The sequence below is a fragment of the Papilio xuthus genome, unplaced genomic scaffold, assembly GCF_000836235.2.
Source record: "Papilio xuthus unplaced genomic scaffold, Pxut_1.1 DF827777.1, whole genome shotgun sequence".
NCBI lineage: Eukaryota > Metazoa > Arthropoda > Insecta > Lepidoptera > Papilionidae > Papilio > Papilio xuthus.
In genome coordinates, this window is record NW_013530872.1 from 1,550,810 (window position 1) to 1,574,495 (window position 23,686).

At 32.4% G+C, this 23,686-nt stretch overlaps 1 protein-coding gene across 4 annotated transcripts in view; it reads right to left on the reverse strand.

The window, feature by feature from the left end:
* Positions 1–1,155: 1,155 nt before the first annotated feature.
* The window catches only part of NGR-A24 (neuropeptide receptor A24), a 31,111-nt gene continuing 8,580 nt past the window's right edge, over positions 1,156–23,686 (reverse strand). Inside the window, exons 1-11 of one of the 4 annotated variants that reach the window (XM_013309124.1) lie at positions 13,123–13,279; positions 6,336–6,482; positions 5,090–5,243; positions 4,659–4,833; positions 4,162–4,317; positions 3,704–3,763; positions 3,093–3,243; positions 2,578–2,774; positions 2,262–2,401; positions 1,921–2,041; positions 1,603–1,681 (exon numbers count right to left, since the gene is read on the reverse strand). In XM_013309124.1, the coding sequence (XP_013164578.1) occupies positions 1,950–2,041; positions 2,262–2,401; positions 2,578–2,774; positions 3,093–3,243; positions 3,704–3,763; positions 4,162–4,317; positions 4,659–4,833; positions 5,090–5,243; positions 6,336–6,473 (1,263 nt within the window). In that variant the 5' untranslated portion in view covers positions 6,474–6,482; positions 13,123–13,279 and the 3' untranslated portion in view covers positions 1,603–1,681; positions 1,921–1,949. Of the gene's footprint in view, positions 1,682–1,920; positions 2,042–2,261; positions 2,402–2,577; positions 2,775–3,092; positions 3,244–3,703; positions 3,764–4,161; positions 4,318–4,658; positions 4,834–5,089; positions 5,244–6,335; positions 6,483–13,122; positions 13,280–23,686 lie in introns of those variants that run through there. The other 3 variants (XM_013309126.1, XM_013309125.1, XM_013309127.1) reach the window with 3 other exon arrangements.

Below are 23,686 nucleotides of genomic sequence, written 5' to 3' on the forward strand. Positions count from 1 at the left end.
CTCGTGATCGGAAATCTGTACCCTTAGGCTATTGACGCTTCAATTATTCGATTTTTTTAGCGTTTGATTTAACGCGTTATTATTTCGTTGGTTGTCACTTTTTTGTTTAAGGTGAATGTAAGGGAGAGCGACATATTGCTTATATTATATGTTTTTAACTTTCTAAAGCTCTGCTGATAATTTTGTTTGTTACGATTAATCTATCCATTTGGTGATGGTGAAAAATAAACTAGCAGATAATATTTGTACTAATAAGTTATTTAATACAACTACTTTATATGTAGTACGTTAACTCTGAAGTTGCGGGTTTTTAAATTGAATAAGCATTATTTTTGTTCGCATCTACATCATAATAGTATTTAAAAATAATTAGTAATTACTGCTATGAGTTCAGTTCTATTTCAAATGTTTAATTCGTTTAAAGCGAGAACGATAAGTTTACAAAGTCGGTCAGAGATGCCATACAGTGCTCAGTCCAATGCGCAGTTTACACACACACACACTAATATGTCATTTTGCACATAATTATTTTCGTAGCATAATTCGTAGCTTTCGTAGCACAAGTTTGTAGAACAAATTTAGGCATCGTTTTAATTTTTGTAGACAATTTTATTAAAATAAAACTCTTTTATGTTCACATTATTTATTTAAATTTATGTTGACATTTATTAAAAAGAATGTAATATTTTTTTTTACATTACATCATGATACATATAAGTTTGGATACAAAATTAAATGCAAGTGTTCATTAAATTATTGATGTTTTTAAGGAAGTGTTTTAAAATAAAATATTTTCATATATATTCGGATTAATACATTGTAAAAAACCGTTCCTTAATCTAGAATATAATTAATTGTTCAATTATTTACATTTACGGATATACATAAAATTATTATTAATTTTTCTAATCCACATATGATTTTTTAAAACTACATTTTTCTATGCGTAATTAGGAAGCTTTTGTATTTTTTTTTACAGTACGTTATGAAATTTAAAGAAATAGCATACATAAACTACATCGCTTTATTATACAAAAATACATTTATTTAGCTTATAGTTGTATTGTTGTAAAAACAAATTAAAATTCTTAAAATGTTTTTCTGTTAAATGTGAAAATTTTTTGAAATATGTACACATTTAAAATGCTCTGTTGCCAAAATATTTAAGTAGAGTTATCTTTGGCTTAATTAGAATGATATAAGTAATATAACATTGAATATTTACAATTTTTACTGACACTGTGTGGTCTAAATAAAGTCGTTAGTGGTATTAAGTATACCACCAACGACTTTATTTAGACCACATGTTACTTTTTTAGGATAAGTGTTCACGACTAAAATGATATTTAAAAATACCAAGCTTGGTCCTTTCAAATGCATAAATTAAAATTAAAATCCTTAAAACATTGTGTTCAACGGAATTTGGATGACGGTGACGGTTATTTAAAACTTATACTACGCATTATGATTGGTTCATTTTAACCATAGAGATCGTGCGGGGTGGGGGCGGGGCGCGGGGCGCTCGGCTTACGTCATATCCATGTCCGCTCCACGTTGGGATTGGGATGCAGCGCGTCATTATGCCCGCAGTCGCCGTGCGAACCGGACGCGCCGCGCCTATGTCAGGCGCTGCTCAGCAACGTATTATTGTACGTGCTGTGCATGGAGATTCTGATAGTACCTGACATTGATAAAAAATAAGATTACATTTTTGCAACTTAAATATATCCATAGAAAAAAGTGTAATAGAGTCTGACGTGGTGACATGCTAAATATCAGAAGCTAAAATGTATTTTGTAAAACTTAAGTTTATTTTGTGTTCAAGAGCTTAAATATGAGTATGTATATTAGAGATGAGACATATTTAGATATTTAGAAAAGAAACTTATTGAGAAAACATTTTAAATATGAAGAAATTACCAACTGAAATGTTGGCGTCCGGAAGTCCCCTACTTGTGGATTTTATTTGCATGCAGCAAATGAGGAGTGCCGGGCGGGTTTTTGATGAATTTTGTTGTTTTGCTTGAAGCCTTGAATAAACCTACGGAGAAGAATATTCTAGTCTATGACATAGAAAGGGTACACAAATATGTTCAGTTAAAAGGCCACCAATTTCAAGGTAAAAACAAAACGAAAACAAAAGACTTTTGAGTAAATGATGTCATGAATGACTTTCAAAAAGAGCAATTTAAAAAGAATTTTAGTTTTGTGTTAGTAGGTCAATTTAATATTTCTATATTTGTAATAGGAAAATTAAGTACTTGTTCCATTTTTTCGACTCGGTGAAAGAGAACGAAGTGACCTATCCAAGTGATCCGGACCAAAAGCTCTGTGTCTGCTCAGACCACCATTGCCAAAAGCACCACAACACCAAAAGAACTGCTTAAATCCTCTACGGAATCTGTAAAAATAGGAAAGTTATGAAGATATACCTTAAAATTACCATATAACATGTATTCTAATTGAAGTCATATGACAAGAGCACAGTTGATGAAGAAAGACAGAACTTGTTGACGATAGACCTTTTTCTGTTTCCAGCCAGTTTGACTTTAAAAGTTTAAAAAAGAAAAAACTTACTTTGAATTCATCCAGCAGTAAATGATTGGATTATACATTGAGTTGCTCATAGCCAGCCAATAGATGCCCAGATATATCTCCTGAATGTGAGGGTAGTTGACAACTTCCGGATAGTACGACGTCACCAGGAAGTACACGTGAAATGGGAGCCAGCAGACAGCGAAAATTACAACGACGACTATCATCATTTTCACCACCTGTGGAATATTAGTTAGCTTTTATTCTCATCCTTCTACCAGCACAACTTTGCATGGATTTAATGGTGCATTTAAAGAGTAATTTTTAAGCAATGACCTATTCATTTATATAGATCAGGGACAAACGATATTAACTTTTCAATAAACTAAATATCTTTGACATTGTCCATGGTCCTGGTTACACTGTTGTGTAAATCAATTTTGTGTTGTGATTACTAGATTTATAACAATACCTAAATTCAATAGAATATTTCGTTGCTGCTCGGCTCTATCGTGTAAAAATAAAATGTAAGATGAAATTATAAAATCTTAATTTACCCTTCGCTTGCTCTTGACGTTGTCGAGTTGTCGCTGAGTACATTCCCCAATAGACTGAGACCCCCACAGCTCGACGCCGACCCGCGCATATGTGTACGTCATCGAAATAATTGGAAGAAAATATGTCAATACCATGAAGGCCACGTTATATCTGAAATTGCACAAAATATTAGAAAATTGTACAGTAATGAGAATGTAGCCGTATTCTTTTATATTTTTTAAATTATATAACACTACTCAAATAAGGTAGAAGGAATTTATAAATATTTTGCACTTAACATGTCTAAAAATTATAGGCAAAGAGCCAAAGTATTTAATCTCTTCAGTATCTTCCTAGTTGGTTTGTGGCCATTAGTAGTAAATTATCTTGCATTCCAAGTTGTTGTATATTTTAAAATTTAGTTTATTGTTTTTTTACGTATAATTTTTTAAGTATAGTTTAAAGATATGATTTAAAAGAAAAATAATGTCACGTTTTAGTTATTTGCTAATAATCAAAATAAATAAAATAAATATTAATCTGTGGTGCGTAATCGAAACATTAACTGCTTTTAACCTTTACATTAATCTTAGATACGGTCTAAGAAATGCGAATAAAAAAGATTACTAACACGTATTCCTGCAGGGATCTGGTTGTCATTCCGTCTGGCCATTCAGCGAAACACACGCGTCTAAAAATAAATCAAGATACATTTAATCTGTATTATTAAAATTGCCAAAGTTATTTTTTAATTGTTTATCTTCTCCTTATATATAAAATTCTCGTGTCACCATTTTCGTACCCATACTCCTCCTAAACGGCATGACCGATTCTCATTAACGAAACGGAGTCGCGGGCGACAGCTAGTAAAATTATAAAAGCGGATGTTTAAATAGACGTATGGATGGACGTTTGTTTGAAGGTATCTCCGAAACGGCTCAATAGATCTCGGTGAAATTTGGCATAGATATAGAACATAGTCTGGAAGGACATATAAGACTACTTATTAAGTTTTTTTTCTAATTCCACGCGGACGGAGCCGCGGGCGACAACTAGTATTATAATAATTTTTAAATATTATAATCATACCTTGTGCTACCATCTGGCAGTGTATCCATTTCCGTGGTAAAGAATACAATGTTGGGACTACTGAGTACAGAGCTGCCGGCCCATATCGCAGCAGCTATGCCCAGGGTCGCTCGCTTCCCCAGCCGAGGGCGCAGGGGACTCATAATTGCTACGTACCTAGAACAATCACATTATTACTAACATCGTTTACTTAACAGGAGCAAAGACTAACAACAAATGTAGTCGAACTGCCTCGAGGTGAAACGGCATTATAGACATTGGTTGAATAAGACAATCTTATTTTTTTTTATGCATCTTACTAATATTATAAATTCGTATATTTAGATGGATGGATGGATGTTTGAAGGTACCTTCGGAATGGCTTAATGGATATTGATGAAATTTGGCATGGATGTAGAACATAGTCTGGGAGAACACAAAGGCTACTTAGTAAGTTTTTTTTAATCACGCGCAAACAGAGTCACTTACGATAGCTATATAAATATTTAAACCCTCACCTGTCTATACTTATAGCCATTAACGTGAATACAGAAGCGGATATACTGACGACGGCAATAAATTGATTGAATTTGCAATAGAAGTGTCCGAATGGCCAGTCCGAGTACAACATGTACGTAAAGTTGAAGGTCACGTTCAGTGTTGACACCATAGCATCGGCGACTGACAGATTCACTACAAAAAATTTAAAACTTCCGTTAACTTTGTACATATTTGAAACGCACAATATTTGATTGATTATTCGCTTAATATAAACAATGAATTTAGCATGAATATTTGTGACAATCACCTATGTATCGTCATCATCAACTATGTCAAAATTAGTACGACATACTGTATTTTACACACGCTGCACACATGCAAATTTTGTCGATGATGAAAAGCTGGCGGTTATCATAAATATTCGTGCAAATAATATTAAATTTAATACCCAAGAAGTAGTTGGTAACGCTTCTCATTCGCTTGTTAGCGAGTACAATCCAGATGACGACGAGGTTGCCGACGGTGGCCACCACAACCATACCACCGAACAGCACCGTCCATAGTACTTGCCGCCACCATGGTAGTATAAACGATTGGTATACCTGCAGATAAAATGTCGCGGCATTTCAAGGAACATTCGAAGCTGTTTGTCTACAGAACAGGAAGTAAAGAGGATCGTATTATCATAATTTGGATTTGAAGGAATTGATTTTGTTTAATTGTAAAACGCATAATTTTTTATATTTATCTTAATATTTATTAATTATAATAAACATTTTCACAGTTATAATATTATTTTAGAGCTTTTCTGTTACGAGACGATTCAAGAAAGATAGAAGGATTACTATTTTACCTTACTGTTAGGAAGGAAATCCGGAAAACCGGTGTATGGGCGCAACACTAGCCTTACTAAAATATTGACTTTTATGTCCCTTCACTAATCAATCTTATACTTAGTAACGAAAGCGCCAAATTCTAACTAATAACGTCTAAAATGACTGACAAAAATTAATCACAAAATAACGATATGTTATAAAATCGTAGTATTTCATTAAAGTTATGTTAATTTTGGTGTTGTTTGTTTCATTAATTAACACACGTAATGATCGACAATATATACGTATTGCATCGAATTCGCATTTCCCTCTTCCAATCTATTTGTATACGTATTCCAGTTAATCAGTTTGTAATCAGCGGTTAATATTGGGCTTCTGGTATTCAATTTTAGCGACATTTCCGAGAAATAGATGATGTTATTATGTTGCAAGTCACGAACAAGTTTTATTACATCAAATACGTAATGTTTATTTAAATTAAACTTAATTTTATTCTTATATTATTATCGGGAATTTGATATAATTTAATCTATTGTCTGTTTTAATGATTTGGAAACATAAACAGTGATATGAAAAGTAATAAAACGTGTGGGCTTATGTTAATTTTATTACTAAGTAATATAAAATGTTAAATTATACAAAGTATCGTAATTTATTGTATCAAAAATATGTAGAATATTAACAAATGCATTAACTTTAAGGATAGGCTGAGTCAAATGGATTGAGTGAAGTTGTCATGATTATAAAGGGAGAGACGATGAGACAAAACTCTGTTGTTCTGGCACAAAAAGTGTTGGCAGAAAATTGTAAACGCGTTACATCTATCAAAAATAAAAATATAAAGAAATAATAACTTACCTCAGTGGAGTTTCCAGTTTGGTTAATGTAGTTGTCTTTAGCGACATCGTAGAATGTTACGTAGAAATTGTGGACATCACTAATGTATGGCGTGGATTCATTGGAGACGGCTGTTGGAGTCGGGTCGTCAAACATCATTCAAACCAACTGAGGACAAAAACCAATAATTTTTTTATCAGTTTACATCCTAACCATCATCCCAGATAATCTAGAGTAACACATATGCTGCCATTAAAATTTAGGATTTTAGTAAATCTGAAATGTATTTTTGACTACAAAGGAAATAAACATCGATCGATCACCAACCCGTTTGTCAAACGGTTTGGTAAATCTCACACAAATAAATCGAAAAAGATTCATGTTATTGAGAAATATTCAATATGTGTGAATACTATAATTTGAAGATCTGAAGTTTTAAATTTTTTGAATAATCATAGAAAATTTTCTGCTTTTTAAACTTTTTTTGGCGTTTTAAAAGAGAGATCTTTAGTACATTAAAATAGATGAGATAGAGCTTTAGTACATTAAAATAGATGTGTACACCATTTAAGACACATTTCTAGTTACAACAGAATATTTTAATTAATTACATTCCTTATAAACAATACAATATGCACATTATACAATGAATGTAACAAAATTAATTTTACAACCTCGAATCCGTGTCAAAATCAGTGCGTACTTTAAGATAATAGACGCCATAAGTTAAACTATACGCATAAATAGAAATGGGGTAATAGAATCCCAATAATGAAATTGGCAGGCGTGTCGGTTTCATGTCACCTGTGTGTTTACTGAAGTATTTAGACACGATCGATTCTCCCTGGGCTGTCGGTATGCCGCGTTCAGACCTCGTAAATGTTGATTGAGCCCCACAATTGGCTCTCGTGTCAACGTTGCGTCCCACTCATATGCCGCAATAAAATAGCTATCTCATTAATCGCAATTTGCTATCAGCCAATTGAACTTTTTATGTTACACGCAATTCATTTGTTTCGAATCGAATCAAACAATAGGAAAAGATTTCTGTTTTCATTTAAAAAGACAATGATGAAAATCATCTTTTAAAATTTATGCATAAAAACTTATAGGTTATTTAAAAGATTTTGTAACATTCCTAGTTTTTTTTTATTATAAGGTGGCAAATGAGAAAGCGGCCTGAATTCGCCGAAACAGCGAAGCATCCACTGCCCATAGTTACCTTCAATTGCTTATGCGTTGCTTATTTTAAATCGACAGCGGAGGAAACATACATATAGAGAATGCGTTCTATCTTCTGCCACATCCAATCTTTCTTACCAAGGGTTGGATAAATCTCTTTTCCAAAGATAAATATTAAGGTTTCTCTATCCTATAGAAACGTACAGAATTACGCAAACAGACTTTCTAATACAGATAGTAACTCATTCGGACCGACCGCAGTAAACTCGCTCAAACTACAATAATGACAGGCGTAATTAATCTCTATGGAGCAAAGCTTGTGGATACGTATTAGGTCCGTTAAACCCTCGTGTATGTGGAAGGATAATTTAATCCAATATCACTCTTACTTGTGCTAATAAATGTGATTGGTTTATTTGAAGAGGTTTATGATAGTACGTAGTTATCTATTTAAGTTATATATCTGTAAATTTAAATTGTAGCCGAGTTTTCATACGAACTGTCATTTGTAAAAGAATTTGTTAAGATATAGTACTAAAAATAATTTGACTATCCTACTAATATTATAAATGCGAATGTTTAAATGGATGGATGTTTGTTTGAAGGTATCTCCAGCACGGCTGAACTGATCTCAATGAAATTTGCCATGGAATATATTAGAACATAATGTAGACCAATACGTAGGCTACTTATTGAGTTTTTTTTTTATATCTGCGAGGACGGAGTCGCGGGCGAAAGCTTTTATCTTACAATTCTTTTCATTCTCCTATCTCATTGTTTCATGTAACATGTTTAAAAACTGCCTGACTGTATGTTTCTTGATGACATTCAGGAACAAAACACGATGACTAGAGCAATTTGGTAATTAAAAAAAACTTTAAATTACCTTATTACGAAAAAGTATTCGTTATTATAACCCAAGTATTAAATCAAGTTTATAAAGGGGCCGTATCAGTTTTGAATGCGCTTTATAAAAGTACTGCATAGTTTCCAACATTGAATACTTCAGGCAAGTTTGAACAGTTTCAGTTTTACTTTGAAAATGAGAACTAGAAAGTTGCTCAAATGGCTATTCGTTAACTGAAGGAAGCAAGTTTAAATACAGGTTATATTATTTGATATTTAAACTTTGTAACGACATTATTTTGAATTGCATAGTTGTCAACTGTACTGCAAGTATAAAGTTGTTATGAAAAATCTAACGTGCGTGACTTACATAACGCGATGACACAATGAAACCGTCGGATTCCGAGACCTAAATGTCTGTATACAACATATCGTCATCCCTCTCATTATCTTAAAAAAAAACAGGGATAAAAATATGTTTTAAACGGAGATTTTGGACTCAGAAAGCCATGGTTATGCAATCGATTTTAAATGAGAAGTTTTGTTCAATTTAAATGAGCGCTATAAATAGATTAAATGACGTTATGAAGTAAGACATTCCGATAGAACGGCGCCGACGAGATGCCAACTTTGTAATGGAATCAAAGGAATTTAATAAGTAAGGAAAATTCTTTCTTAATAATTCTGAATAGCTACTAATCAGCTTATAACTTAAAACATATATTACAATGTGTACCCGATGGGAAGAAAATAAAATAAAAATAAAAAAAAAATCTTTATAAACATGCCAAGGATGTGAGTTACTTACGTTATTACGTTTTTACAGTTTAATACTATATGCAATCCTTTTCTAGTTGTCACTTGTTTTGTAAAATACTAATAGTTGCCCGTGACTTCTTCCGTGAAAGTATATAGTAATAAATATAACCTACGTTACCTAGGGATAGTGGGGCTTCCAACAGTGAAAGAATTTTTCAAATCGATACAATTATTTTGGAGCATATTTATCTTACTACAATTACATACGCGTATGTTTGGACGGATGGATGGTCGAATAGATATTTGTTAGAAGGTTATTTGGCATAGATATAGAACATAATCTGCTACTAAAAAAATCTTTAACTCCATGCTGACGGAGTCGCGGGCGACAGTAAGTATAATCGCGAATCCTATTTTATCGCTTACAGTGAAATTATTTCAAATATAATAATTGGAATATATACATTCGAATAAAGGAGTTATTGAATCTTAATATGTTGCCACTATCTCGCTCGGAGAGAAGCAAATAATGAATATTTAACAAACCCACCTTACGCATTATACTAAGTGTATTTACTTAACACATCAAATAAACGTTGTGTGTTCAGCATATAACTGGGTGCAATTGAAGCTTGAGCGTCGGTGGCTCTGGGGTTCGGTACTTGACTTCCAATCTGCAGGTCCTGGGTTCGAATCCCGCCATGTAACAGTGTTTTTCGATTTCCGATTTACATATGTACATTTATCCGACGTTCTTACGATGAAGGAAAACATCGTGATGCAACCTGCACATATCTGAGAAGAAATTCAAAGATATGTGTGAAGTCAACCAAACCTCACTTGGCCAGCGTGGTTGACTATGGCCTAATCTCCCTTAACTTAGGGTAGGCTCCGAGCCCCTCGGTGGGGACGTATAATGAACAGATGATGATGATGGTGAATTGAAGCTATAATTTAGTCGAACTTATTTATTTCTATTGCTAAATTACAAACAGGATGTATAAAAATCATTTCATTTGACGGCAATTTAAAGAAATACTAGCTGTCGCCCGTGACTCAGTCTGCCCGGAATTAAAATATAACTTAATTCTATACCGAATTTCAGAGAGATCCGTACAGCCATATACTATTAGTAAGATAAAATCAACAATGTAACACAAAGAAGTGTATTTAAATATTGCTAAAAAATAGTGACTCTCGCTAATCCAGGTTCGACTGTATCTTATTAAAATAACATCTCAAATAAAATTTTATTAAGCTGTAATATACACGAGTATAAGTCTTAAAATAATATTAAAGTTTTACTATTATATATCAAAGTACAAGTTAAGTTAAGTTAAAAGAAACTAAGATCATCAATCAATTTCCGGCAATAAAATCCGTCTTTGTTGTCGCCTAAGCAATTAAGTTACAACAAGTTATAATATAAGTATGAAAAACTTATGCTACCAACCAAAATAGATACATCATTTAAGAGATGTCAAAAATGTAACTCTTTTTTTATATTAGAAGGGGACAAACGAACAACGAATCGCCTAAAATTGTTTGAGCCGACACCCATGGAACGCAACGCCACAGGACCACAGATTTCAAGGGATGAGTCTTACCTTTCAGTAAGTTAATTTTTACACGCTCTTACGAAAGCTTTTGGTAATTTCGCTTTAAATAAAAATTGGACTGATGTAGTCTATAATATATATAATTAATAGAACACAAAGTATTAGTAAATTAAAACATTTTCATAATTATTTACTATTTAGTATCTTTATTATGCAGTTGTGCGGATATTTGATAATAACACAATACTGTTGTAACAACTTCCTTTATTCATCTATATCAATAACGATTACCTTGAATTTGTTGACTTTAATACGATACTGGCAGTCATCCGCAACTCTGTCCGCGCAGAATAAAAAAAACTTAACCAGTAGCGTATACGTCAGAACATCTATGCCAAACGTCAGCGAGATCTATGCAGTCGATCAGAGATACCTTCTAACAAATATCCATCCATTAGCATCCAAATGAAACTAAGGTAAAATAGCTCACTCACGTCTCCCCTCCCCTAACCGGTGCATTCCTTTTGAGATCCCGAGACTATGCCCTCTCGAGGATAGCCATCTAGAATTATTGTGATTTAAGTCTCAAATAACCCTCTTTTCCCCTATACGGTAACCTGCTTAAAATCTGAAAAGATCTTTTAAGATTACCCCTATAGCAAACAAGCGCTCACTTTTTAAAGTTTAAGATTAATTTTTGCCGCAAAGTGTAATATAGTGGACAGCAACTGCTCTATCTACTCTAATAGCACACACAAGTGCGCAATTCGACAAATAGAAATATTAATCTCATAATCCAACAAGCGATACTTTCATACGAGCCGCACAGTTTTGTACAAACATTAGCTACAAAGCGATATTAAATCAATCAATTAAGATATCGCGTTGCGTCAACTGCGTATTGTTTTAATGATATCACGCTTTTAATGATAATTAATTTAATTATGACCATCATTATTTTATGTTGCAATGATTCAATTGTAAGTCACAATTTAATGATAAAAGCTATTGAAAGAATTTAAGTTTTCTACAACTATTTTTATGAACAAAATTTTAAAATTTTTTTGTACATTTAACAACGATTAGTTCTAACATTTTACTAATGTTTGTAAGTGGAAACTCCCTTACTAAGTACAAGAGTACAAACTAGAACAAATTGTGTCTGCAATTCTGATACGATTTTAATAACATAAAAAATTAATTTAGAATTATATAAAATTCAATTAAAAGAATATTGTATTATAGTAATATTTCTTAACTAGCTATCGCCCGTGACTCCGTGCGTGCGGAATAAAAAAAGGCTTAATAAGTAACTATGTAAGTAAGTTCTTCCAGACTATGTCCTACATCTGTGCCAAGTGTCATCAAGATCCGTAGAGCCGTTCCAGAGATACCTTCTAACACATCCATCTATTCCCATTTATAATATTAATAAGAAGAAATATAGTTATATGCGATCTTATTATTTATTAATTTGGCACAGAAAAGAATTAGTGTTATAGTCATAACAATAATTGCATTTCGTGACGTCTTCAATGGAATGTAATGAAACGAATAACCGATATCGTGTTCGGAATTTTAATATATTGCTCAGTTTATCAACTATTCTAATAAAGAGAAGTGACTATAGAAAATAATTATTTAGTTTAACAACTATCTCTACGGTGGTTTAACTTTCTGACCCGTTTAAATAACCTAGAAGAAGTTATAATTTTTTTTGGGCTCTTAAATTAAATCTTTTATCAATCGTAATGAAAATAATGTTAAGTTTATATAAAGGTTAATTATAGAGCTGTCAAACGTAAAACTATTTTATATACCCTTTTTTGAAGTCCAAAGAATAGCCTTCTAAACGATAAAGCGTTCGAACGAAACGAAACGAAAAATCACAAATAGTTTTAAGAAAAGCAATTGACAGATATGAGAAATACATTAATCCGAATTCATTCATCATCAGCTCACTATACGTCGCCATTGAGGGGCTCGAAGCCTACCCAAAGTCACCGATGACTAGGCCATAGTCATGAATCCGAATGCCGGTTGAAATTGATTATTAGTATTCTTCGATTTCATTTATCAGTGGAACGCGGGCTTAAATAAATAAGTCAAGCCAAAGTTCCTTATACAGACGTATACACAGGCCATAATATTGGCGATAGGCCAAACTGTACAGAAGTTTGTCTTGATAAACATAATTGTTGTACAAAATAGAGCACTCGTAATTATTTATTTCATGATAGTGGGATCTTTATTATCAAATAAACTCGTATAAAAAGTAACAAATACAAAGATGGATATCGTTAATTATAATCATACATTTTTTAAATTAGGTATATTAGTTTTAGAGTTAATGCTCTGCAAAGCAATATCTGGTTTCTCTAATGCTTATATTATTTTTATAAATAATACATATTTAAAAATAGAATAAAAAATACAAAATAATTAAAAGTAAGTTAACTTACCAAACTTTGTAGTTAAGGATTAATAACAAATGAATGCTTTTAATCCACCATTTTAAAAATATAAAATATTTAAAACTCGTTTTGTAATATTAACTAAAAAAATTACGATTATCATTAACAAGCTTTTAAAGTTACACTTTTTATAAAGATAACATTATTTTCCTATACAATTATTTTGTAAATTACATACAAACATTTGTATTTATAACGAATTAAGATAAAATGTTTGCTTGCTTTTATTAACGAGGAATACGCGTTCGCATCACAGCATCGGCAGAGTACCGTAAATGGTGAATGCCAACTACGAACTGACGACTTACAGAGAGCAAATTCAACAACATAGAACAAATAATATCTACAAAATATGATTACTGTTTATTTTATTGATATTAAATAAAAGTTTTCGTTCATTTTAATATATTATAATAAATGCGAATGTTTGGATGGTTGGATAGATATTTGTTTGAAGGTATCTCCAGAACGGCTCCATGGATCTTGCTGAAATTTGGCATACATGTAGAGCATAGCCTGGAAGAATATATAGACTGCTTATTTTTTTTTAATTCGCCGACAGCTAGTTCATAGTTTTAAAAATATTGTTGGAAAGACTGTGCTAAGTTGAAATGTGTAATCTCTCCACCTTTTGAGTTACAAAATATGTAAAACAAAGCCATCTACCAACGATAGTCTTGAGGAAATAAACTAGTGATTGTTTAAATATTTAAACAAGTCTAACTGTGGTTTTCTGGGACTAAACTACTCTACAACACTACTCCTGCATACATCTCTATCAGCCGTCATATCCGAATCTGCCCCCTTCCTACGCATATTCTCTTTTACACAGTAATTCCTTACTTTTTTGGTCTTTCTCTATTACTTTTTTGCTTATATCGTCATCCCTCCGCATAACATGTCCAAACCACGCTAATCTTTTACTCCTCAATTTCTCGATCACTGGCGCTACTTTCAAATTTATGTACACATTTATTTATATATCCTGTCAGGCAAAAATAATCTTTTTTGATTTGAATAACATACAAATATCAACATTTTTCTATTTTTATGATCTTCATTTTTCACTCCACCGCTTTACCCTCTCGTTTCATCCAGTACGAAGTCGACCAGCGGAGCCTTAATGCCCGCACTGTTATCGTAAAATTGCACGCCTCCTTATAAATAATACGTAAGAATTTGTAACGTTCCCTTATTTTTGTTATATTTTGTAATAAAAATAGATTTTTGTTTACCTTTCGAGAAACAAATATTGTTGAATATAAATAGGCATTCAAATATTTTATTCAACATTTCTGAAAACAAAGTACTTTTATTTGTTGTAAAAATAAATAAAAAAAAACTATTTAATATCCAATAGTTATTAAATAACTACTAAATTGACGACAGATATTATTTCTAATTTTTTTTTTCAAAGTTAAAACATTTAGAAGAGTAAGCGAAGTCACGGGAACAAGATGCTTTTACGATATTCTCTTAGCACTTCCAATCTGATAGTGTCCAGGACTGACATGTTTTATGACCTTCTAAGTGAAAACGTAAGTTTGATATTATACATGAAAATGTAAGAAAGTTGAGTCGAAGTTCTCGACATAAATGGCTTCTATAACTCAAATTTCCATTGAATTATATAAGTAAATAAAATATAATGACGTCACATAGAAAATCTTTTGTATGCTCCAAAGATTTCGTATCGCCATGTTGTGAAATTCACAATAACATAAAAATAAAATAAACAACTTTTGTCTTTGTTCTACACAGTTTGGGACAATGTCAGCGATACTAGTTTAGACTTGTCTTCCACATCTATATAAACACCAGTATTTTTAACACAAGCTTTCGCACGCAAATCTATCCACGAATTAAAAAAAGTAATTAGTAGCTTCTATGCTCTTCCAGACTACGATCTACAACGATACCAAATTAGCGGGATCTGTTGAGCTGTTCCGGAGATACCTTCTAACAATCATCCATCCATCTAAACATTCGCATTTATAATATTTGTAAGATTTAATATAAATACAATATAGTAGTAATATGTAATGTCCTTAAATAGTTTTGTAATATACAGTAAGACGTATCGTATTTACAACGTAAACATTGTATATTTACGTTTTGTCTGAACGTTTGGGCCAGTGCCAGATACAGATAGGTTACAAGGAAATGTTGTTACATATTTTATTAAAATTAAAACTTTTCGCTTTTATGATGGAACTCAGAAACTTCTAAACTTAGCTATTAAATAATTTTACTTTTAAAACTCTTTTATACTAAGTCGTTTGTTAATCTGGAATTATTTTACTTATCTGTTTGTTTTATGTTTGGTAGGTTGTGTTCATTCTATACTTTTGACGAAGTCCATTACTTGTTAATATTTAATTTTAGACATTATTAATTACAATTCCCTGGCACGAATGACGTGATTTCGTTACAAAGGTTAGTGTCAGAGTGTGAGAGGACACAAACGTCGACCTTTTAGTAAGGCTAGTGATGAGTCCATACACTGGCTTATTTCCGGATTTTATACCTAACAGTAACATCATTATTGATTAATATTTTCAATATTACGTTATACTTAACTTTCAAACACTAACTGATATGTTAAAAATATTAAGTTACATGTTGAATATTACTAACGTAAAGAATGATGTCAATTGCTCCATTTGTGCATAACCTAACCTCAAAATTGACCTTATGCGAATTGTATTATATCAAAAGAATAGGCACGAACACTGTCTAAAAACAGAATGTTATCAGATCGCGAAGCCTAAATATAACAAATAAATTGCCGCACGTGTGCGTCGTAACAACGTTACAAATATTTCAACGGATTTTTAGATAAATGTTTATTTTATCACATTCAATTTTTAGTGTAATGTAAGAAAGCGTGTTTTTGTGTATTAGTAGGCTAAGATTTTATCTGAACATACATTTTTATGTAAAAAATACAATGTTAAAATAATACTTTGCGCATTTTAGGTCCTAAAATTATGAGAACATTTTTATGTCCTGGTTAAGTGTTATATCGGCAGTCAATAATCGATAGATGGCGCTGACAAAATAATAATAGTCCTCAAAATGTCGGAAAGTATAACTTGACTAGAATAACTTAAACTTCTAGACAGTTCTGTTACCTACAAGAAGTATAATAGATAACAGTGCGCTTTAAAGTTAAGACTGAAACCTAGAGATATCAGAATTTGAGTTATTTTAACTATTGTATAGATTATATCAAATAAATCGGAAATGCAATTTGGTTCTAACGAATAGTAGAAATTCTACCTTGTTCGTCTTATATATGCAATTTGGATTTTCCTTTTTATTTGACTTATGTACTTTTGTCATGATCATGTACAATTTTCGTTCGTGACCTAGTAATCTAGAAAAGAAAAATTAAAAGAAAAAGTAATTTAAAAAAAAAGAATAAATTCACCCCGGAATCAATAACAAACGTCATCACATACTAACGCCTACGATACGCTGGCATCGTATGTACGGGTATTAGTACAAACAATCGACTACTGTTTATCTTAAAGAAAAATATTACAAACCACGTAAGTATAGTGTGAGGTAACTACACTCATTGCAAAATACTTCCCTATGTTATCAGAGAATTAAAGTCAAAGCTGGTAAAAAATGCTGTTCTTAATGAACGGATTTCAATCGGATAGGACGTATTGTTGAGTGCAGAATTAACATTCTGCCAAATACGTGAAATGTTCCCTAGAACCTTAGCCTATTCAGTTATCATCATCATCATCATCATCAGCTCATTATACGTCCCCACCGAGGGGCTCGTAGCCTAACCTAAGTTAAGGGTGATTAGGCCATAGTTAACCACGCTGGCCAAGTGCGGGTTGGTTGACTTCACACATATCTTTGAACTACTTCTCAGATATGTGCAGGTTGCATCACGATGTTTTCCTTCACCGTAAGAACGTCGGATAAATGTACATATGTAAATCGGAAATCAAAAAAACACATTGGTAATTGGCGGGATTCGAACCCAGGACCTGCAGATTGCAAGTCAAGTGCTTGACCACTGAGTAGTACAAGTAGTACTACGTGTGTAGTATTGTACTTCTTCTTTTTGACGTAGAGTATATTTTTAAAAAACATTTAAAGTAAACATTTTTTAATTAAAAAATGCTTTTGCTGTTTTTCTTTAAGGTTAAGTATAACTTGACACTTTTTAGCATCGTAGTTTACCTTTACTATGTAGAGTTCGCGTTTCATTATTACATGAAAGTAAATACGTCTCTCGTTTTAATCTTCACTGAAAGGAATGAAGCAAGTAATGAGAGTCACGGCCTCCGGAAGCAAGAATCTTACGGTCTAAAAATTATGAACAATTCGTTAGTCAAAACGTTGTCTTGTTTCCACTATTGTTTCATTTGAGATTGTTGAAATGCTTTTATTGCATTTGAAAATCGATATTTTTTAACAACTGCCTAATTTTAGTCCCTCCCCATCCTTATAATGGAAAGGATGAGAATTTGCAGTGGTTTTGATGGAGAGGAAGTATAGAATAGAGAAATATTCTTTGTCTCCTCTTTCGTTGATTGTCGGCAAAGCATCTGCAATTGCGGATGTCTATGGATAACGGTTGCTTCTTTTGCCATCTTATAATTAAAAAAACAACTTATCGATAATACAGTAATTGTGATGTACTTAGCTTTTATGTGACTCCTAGTAATTGGAATACTAATCGCATATTAACCTTTCGAAATAGGTCAAGGTTAAGACACAGGTAACAGTTATATGTATACCTAGATACCTTCAAGTAACATTACCTTCTTGCTCCTCTTCATTAACAAAACACAATATGAGTAGCTTGCATGTATTTTATGAGTAACTAGCTGTCGCCCGCGACTCTGTCCGCGGAGATAAAAAAAATAATTAGTTGCCCCTGTGTAGGCTAGTTAAGTTTTTTTTTAGCCTATGCGGACAGAGACAGAGTTGCAGGTGACCGCTAGTTTGTCATAAACGCGAGCTGTTCCCATTCAAATATAGTCAAGGTCATGAGATAGATCCGGGGGTCACCGTGAAAAGAAAGCAAAAAATATTCGAAAAAATATTTACAAAATCAAAAAAAAACGTAAACTTCTTTACAGATACATTTTTATTGGACAAGATTATACTTTTATGATATGCAAAAATGGTGAAATAAAAGTATAAACATACAAAAATATTAAATAAATGAGTACAACAACATAAAATGTAGTTCCTTTCATGTTTTGGTAGCGTGAATATGACAAGTCTGCTTATTTATTCTCTACTATAAATAAAAAGTGAAGATAAATGATGTGTTCTTTTTATTATCTATGCCCAACTCAATGAAGAAACGTTAAGGTTTTCCATACTTGAGAAGTTTTAAGAATATAGTTGTATTCTTCTTTTGTTTTTAGTTGTGTCGTTTACGACCTTATAAAAACAAATGAGATTATCTCTTGACATACATCATAAAATTATAAATCACTAGCTGTCCGGAATTAAAAAAAATAGACAATTTTCTACATTTATTGCAAATTTCAGTGAGATCCAACCGTTCTGGAGATACCTTCTAAACAACATCAATCCATCCATGGCTGGATGGATCCATGATGGATATCCATCCAGCCAAACTTTCGTATTTGTAATATTTAAGTAGTTTTATCGTATATAATAATAAATAAATTAAAAAGGTTAACAAGCAAGGAGATTTATTGATTATTTTGTTTTTCCTTTACTTCCTTTTCCATTTAATTAGAAAAGGAATTTGTGTTGCTATTGTTTCGATCTTAAAATTACCAATTCTCTTTCATACCGGGAAAAAACATAAGCATAAATAAATGTCAAGGTTTAAAAATGATTGAAAAAATATACACGTGGTAAAACGCATAATTGTTACACGTGTAGGAATGTTTATTTTATCGTTTTCTATCTTGCTAATATTATAAATGCGAATGTTTAGATGTATGGATGTTTGTTTGAAGGTATATCTAGAATGGCTGAACGGCTCTCGATTTTTGGCATACATATAGAACGTAGTCTACGGAAGGGGGTAGACTCGGTTATGACGGCTGATAGAGACGTATGGAGGAGTAGTACATACTGTACTGACCCTCGATAGGGTTAAAGGCAGGTTGATGATGATATAGAACGTAGTCTGGAAGAACATAAAGGCCACAAATTATGTTTTTTTAATACGGCGTGGACGTCGCGGGCAACAGCTATTTATACATCTAAATTAGATGTTGTCTGACATATCCTCATTTCATATTTCTTCAATGGACATATCAAAGGGCTTTCATAAACATCGGTTGATTTAAGAATAACTGAATGTAAACATTTCAACTATTGCCCTTGATATTTTTATTACAAACTGCTAGACATACAAATAAACATGTTATAGAAAATTTTATTACGGCAGTGGCTTATAACAGATATTGATATAATTAATTCACGGAATAATTTACAAGTACTACTGAAATTAGGGTAATTGTTAATAGCTGTCGCCCGCGACTCCGTCCGCGTGGAATGTAAAAAAAAACGTATTATATAAAAATTAGTAGATAGATATGTGCCTAATTTCAGCGTGATCCATAGATCCGTTCCGGAGATACCTGCAAACAAACATCCATCCATCCATCTATCCATCAATTTAATTTTTGGCATTTATAATATTAGTATGATTCAAAATATGTAACAAATCTTTTTTTTTTTGCGTATGGAAGCCACTCGAGGAGGCATTTACAGCTTCACCGGGCTTGAGGTGACCGAGCGCAGATGGCACTTAGCCTAATCGTTTAAGAGTAACTAAGCTCGAGGGCTCCCTCAGGAATCTCGGCTCGGGCCGTTACTTCGCTATTATTACCGGATTGGATAACAAATCGAGTAGTTCGCATAAATATAGCAAGTCAATGAAAAGATACAATTCAATATACGAACAAAACTTATATCGATTCTATCGAAATCTATAATATAAAAAAAATTATGCGTCTGTAAGTTCGAAAAGAATGTGATAAAAATTGTATTATTATCCTTAAAAAAAACATGTTTTTAATGCTTTGCTTCTAATATGACGTAATTTTGAATTAACTATCTCTTCGCACTGCAATGCATGTCGGGTCCAGCAATACGAAATATATATCCTAATTTAAATAAACCAACACATAAATGTATTTTAAACGGGTTATTTAATCTATCTGGAAATGTAAGCATTGTTATATTTGTTCTAAACAAATATGTCTCTTGTTTTGTTAGTTAATGTGTTTGGTTTGCAATTAATGTTTCGTTGGTTTTAGCGATTCTCTATTTTAACTTTGAATAAAGTATTTATGGTTTATCTTTAAACTGATAAAGATTGTACACTTATTCTTTGAGACAATATCTTGAAGATCTTCGTTAACACATCCTAGCTATTTTCTTGGTTTAATTGTAGATGTAACCAAATCCCAAAAAACTTAATAAAAAACATTTTCAAGGGGAAAATGTTTTTTATGTAATCTTTCTTGTACTTATTCCAAACTAGCATTCGCCCGCGACTCCGTCCGCGTGGATATACAAAAAATTTTTGTGTAGCCTATGTTTTCTTTCAGACTATGTTCTATACGTATACCAAATTTAATCGAGATTCGTTCAGTCGTTCTAGAGATATCTTCAAACATCCATCCATCCATCCACATGCATCTAAACATTGGCTTTATAATATTAGTAAGTTAAATAAAAAGCATCAAAGCATAAATTCGAAAAATAAATTATAAAAAGTATCCTATGTTCGTGTCCTGGCTCTAAGCTATGTACCTCCTCACCAATTTACAGCCATTTCGGTAAAGCCGTTCTTGAGTTATAAATAATGTAACTAACTTTCTCTTATATATATATAGATAAGGCTTATAATGATAATATATTGCAAACAGCCATCTGAATTCACACAAATAGCGAAGCGACCGCTATCCATAGACGGTGCCTACTTTTCAACGGAGGAGAGGAAGTCGCACAGGAAGAGAATATTTTTTTAAAACTGTTTTCGCCTTAACAGTTTTTTTTTTAATGTTTAAAAGTATGTATCGTGTATAAGTAGGTGTAGGAAACAATATTTAAAGATTTGAAAGAGAGTTTAACGTGTGAATTGCAATAAAACATCTGTTCATCTGCTTATGTGTTTCCACAGATTATAAAATATTATAAAAACGTATTATGATTGGCAACGTGTTTACGTTCTTTTTCACACGAAGAAATATAATATTAGGAGTCCTAATTTAGTCCTCTTTCTCTTCCCATCCTTTTTCTTATAAGGAAAGGATGGGAAGTGGACTTTCCGGATGAGAGGATGCATGGAAAATGTTTTCTTTCTGTGCATCCTCTCCTCCGTCGATTAAAGGTAAGCAACGCATATGCAATTGCGTATGCGCCACTTCGCTATTTCAGCGATTTCCCATCCTTTCCTTATAAGAAAAAGGGTCTAAATTAGGCCTCCGGTACGCACACACATCAGCCGAAACGCGGAATTGTTCCCACTTGACGCCTGTCTTCTGTGTGGTCGTGGTATTTCACCGGGCGAGCCGGGCCAATTCGTGCGAACATGTTAAAGCGGGCTCTACCACTGTCAAATTTTATTAGCCTCAAGACTTGGTCTGTATTACCAAACAAAGATTCAACTCCTATTTAAGACCTTTAAAGGAGTTGTGTATACGCCGATTTTTTTTGTCAATGTAAATTTATTAAATTAAAAAGAAGCACGTATGTAATTTTTAATGACGCAATCGGTCGACCTTTTTACTATTTACTGAAAAACATATTGTGTTACTGGCATGAAAAAACAATCAACAAAAATGTTCATTACTAATTGAATGGTTTTATTCGGACGTCTACTATTTCTGGGAAAGTAGTTCTCACTAATTAGGTCGTTGTTTTGTCCCCACCTACTGTCACATGACGTCGCCATCAAACGTCATTCGATTCAGTATTTTTGTTAACAGTAAGACCCTTTTTCCCACACAGCTACCCACTACCGATATTTTTACATCGCCGATTCACTGCAATGGCTGGGCGGAAAATATCGCTTAGTGAAAACGGGTTTTAAAAAGTATCCTACCAGCTTTTAGTATTTTTAGAAATTATGAGTTAGAATCTTTTAGTGCGAATGGCGCGCTTTCGTAACCAAGTCAAGTGTCAGATTGATTAGTGAGGGGACATAAACGTTGACACTTTAATAAAGCTAGTGATGCGCCGATACAGGCATAGTGTCGGATTTTCTTCCTAACAGTATGAACCGTGAAACGTTACCGAGGAGATTCAAATCGTAATTTAAATAGTGTAGTGTCCTTGCCTAAGTATTTAGTTATTTTGGTTAACTATTTATAATAAAAAGCTAAAATTAGTCTTTTTGACCTTAGAATTAAAATTATGTCAAGTACATAATTAACTGTTGGCACCGTTATGAAACTAATTAAGTTACATTTTTGGAACAAAATAGTCTTGAATCAAGTTATTTATTTGAAAAATGGAATATTAATAATTTAGATATCAACATTAAATACTTTTTACATTACTAATTATTTAACTTTTTAAATTTTATTTATTTTTCATTTCCTCTTTTGTTTTTTGTTAGAAAGTTCCCGAACATATACTATAATATGTTACCACTCATTCCTTTTGTTACTTTTTATTTGCTGTAAAACGTCGAAGCAAAATAAAATCTCTTTGTAAATGCGTCCACCTTTATTTTCCTGTGACCAAATGACCTCACTTAATGACCAACGCGACCCTAAAATGTCCCAAATCAACGGCTTACATCTGCCTTTTTAACTCGAGTACGTGATGAACACTTGAAAGGGAGTACTTATAAAGGTTTGACGGTCCACTACGTAAATGCTTTGAAACACTTTCTTTTTATAAAATGCATTTAAACGTTTTATAAAAGCACTCTTATATAAGTAGGGTATAGATCCTACTTGTCGAGTACAAAATATGTGATTTAAAAATTACGTTTTTTTTAAATAAGTGTTTATTGGCCGAAAAAAACTTTACAATTCCTTTTTACTTTATATATATTACTTTGTAGGTGTTATAGACTGATTGTGTGTTGCGTCAGCATATTGTAAGTCCCCACATAGGAGCTCATAGCCTTTCCAATTTAAGGGATGACTAGGTCATAGTTAACCACGATGACCCAGTGCGGTTTGGTTGACTTCATACATAAGTATCTTTGAATTTCTTCTCAGATATGTGCAGATTGTATCACAATGTTTTCCTTCACAATGAGAACGTCGAATATATGTACATTTAAAGAAGTAGAAATTCGAAAACACATTTGGTCATAGCGAGGGTCGAACCAGGATGTTTTAGATTTGTTTGTCTTAAGACAAAACATAATTTTAACTGTTATTTTAGTAATTTAAATTACCAAACACGCTATATCCACGACTACTTTTAAAAGACTTTCTTTCAATTTTTTTTTAAGTCAAAGACTAATTTTAAGAAAGTAATACTTACAATAATATTAAAATTGGAGTGTAAATCCATGTATTATTAGATATTCCGTGCCTCATGGAAATTAAATACTTTA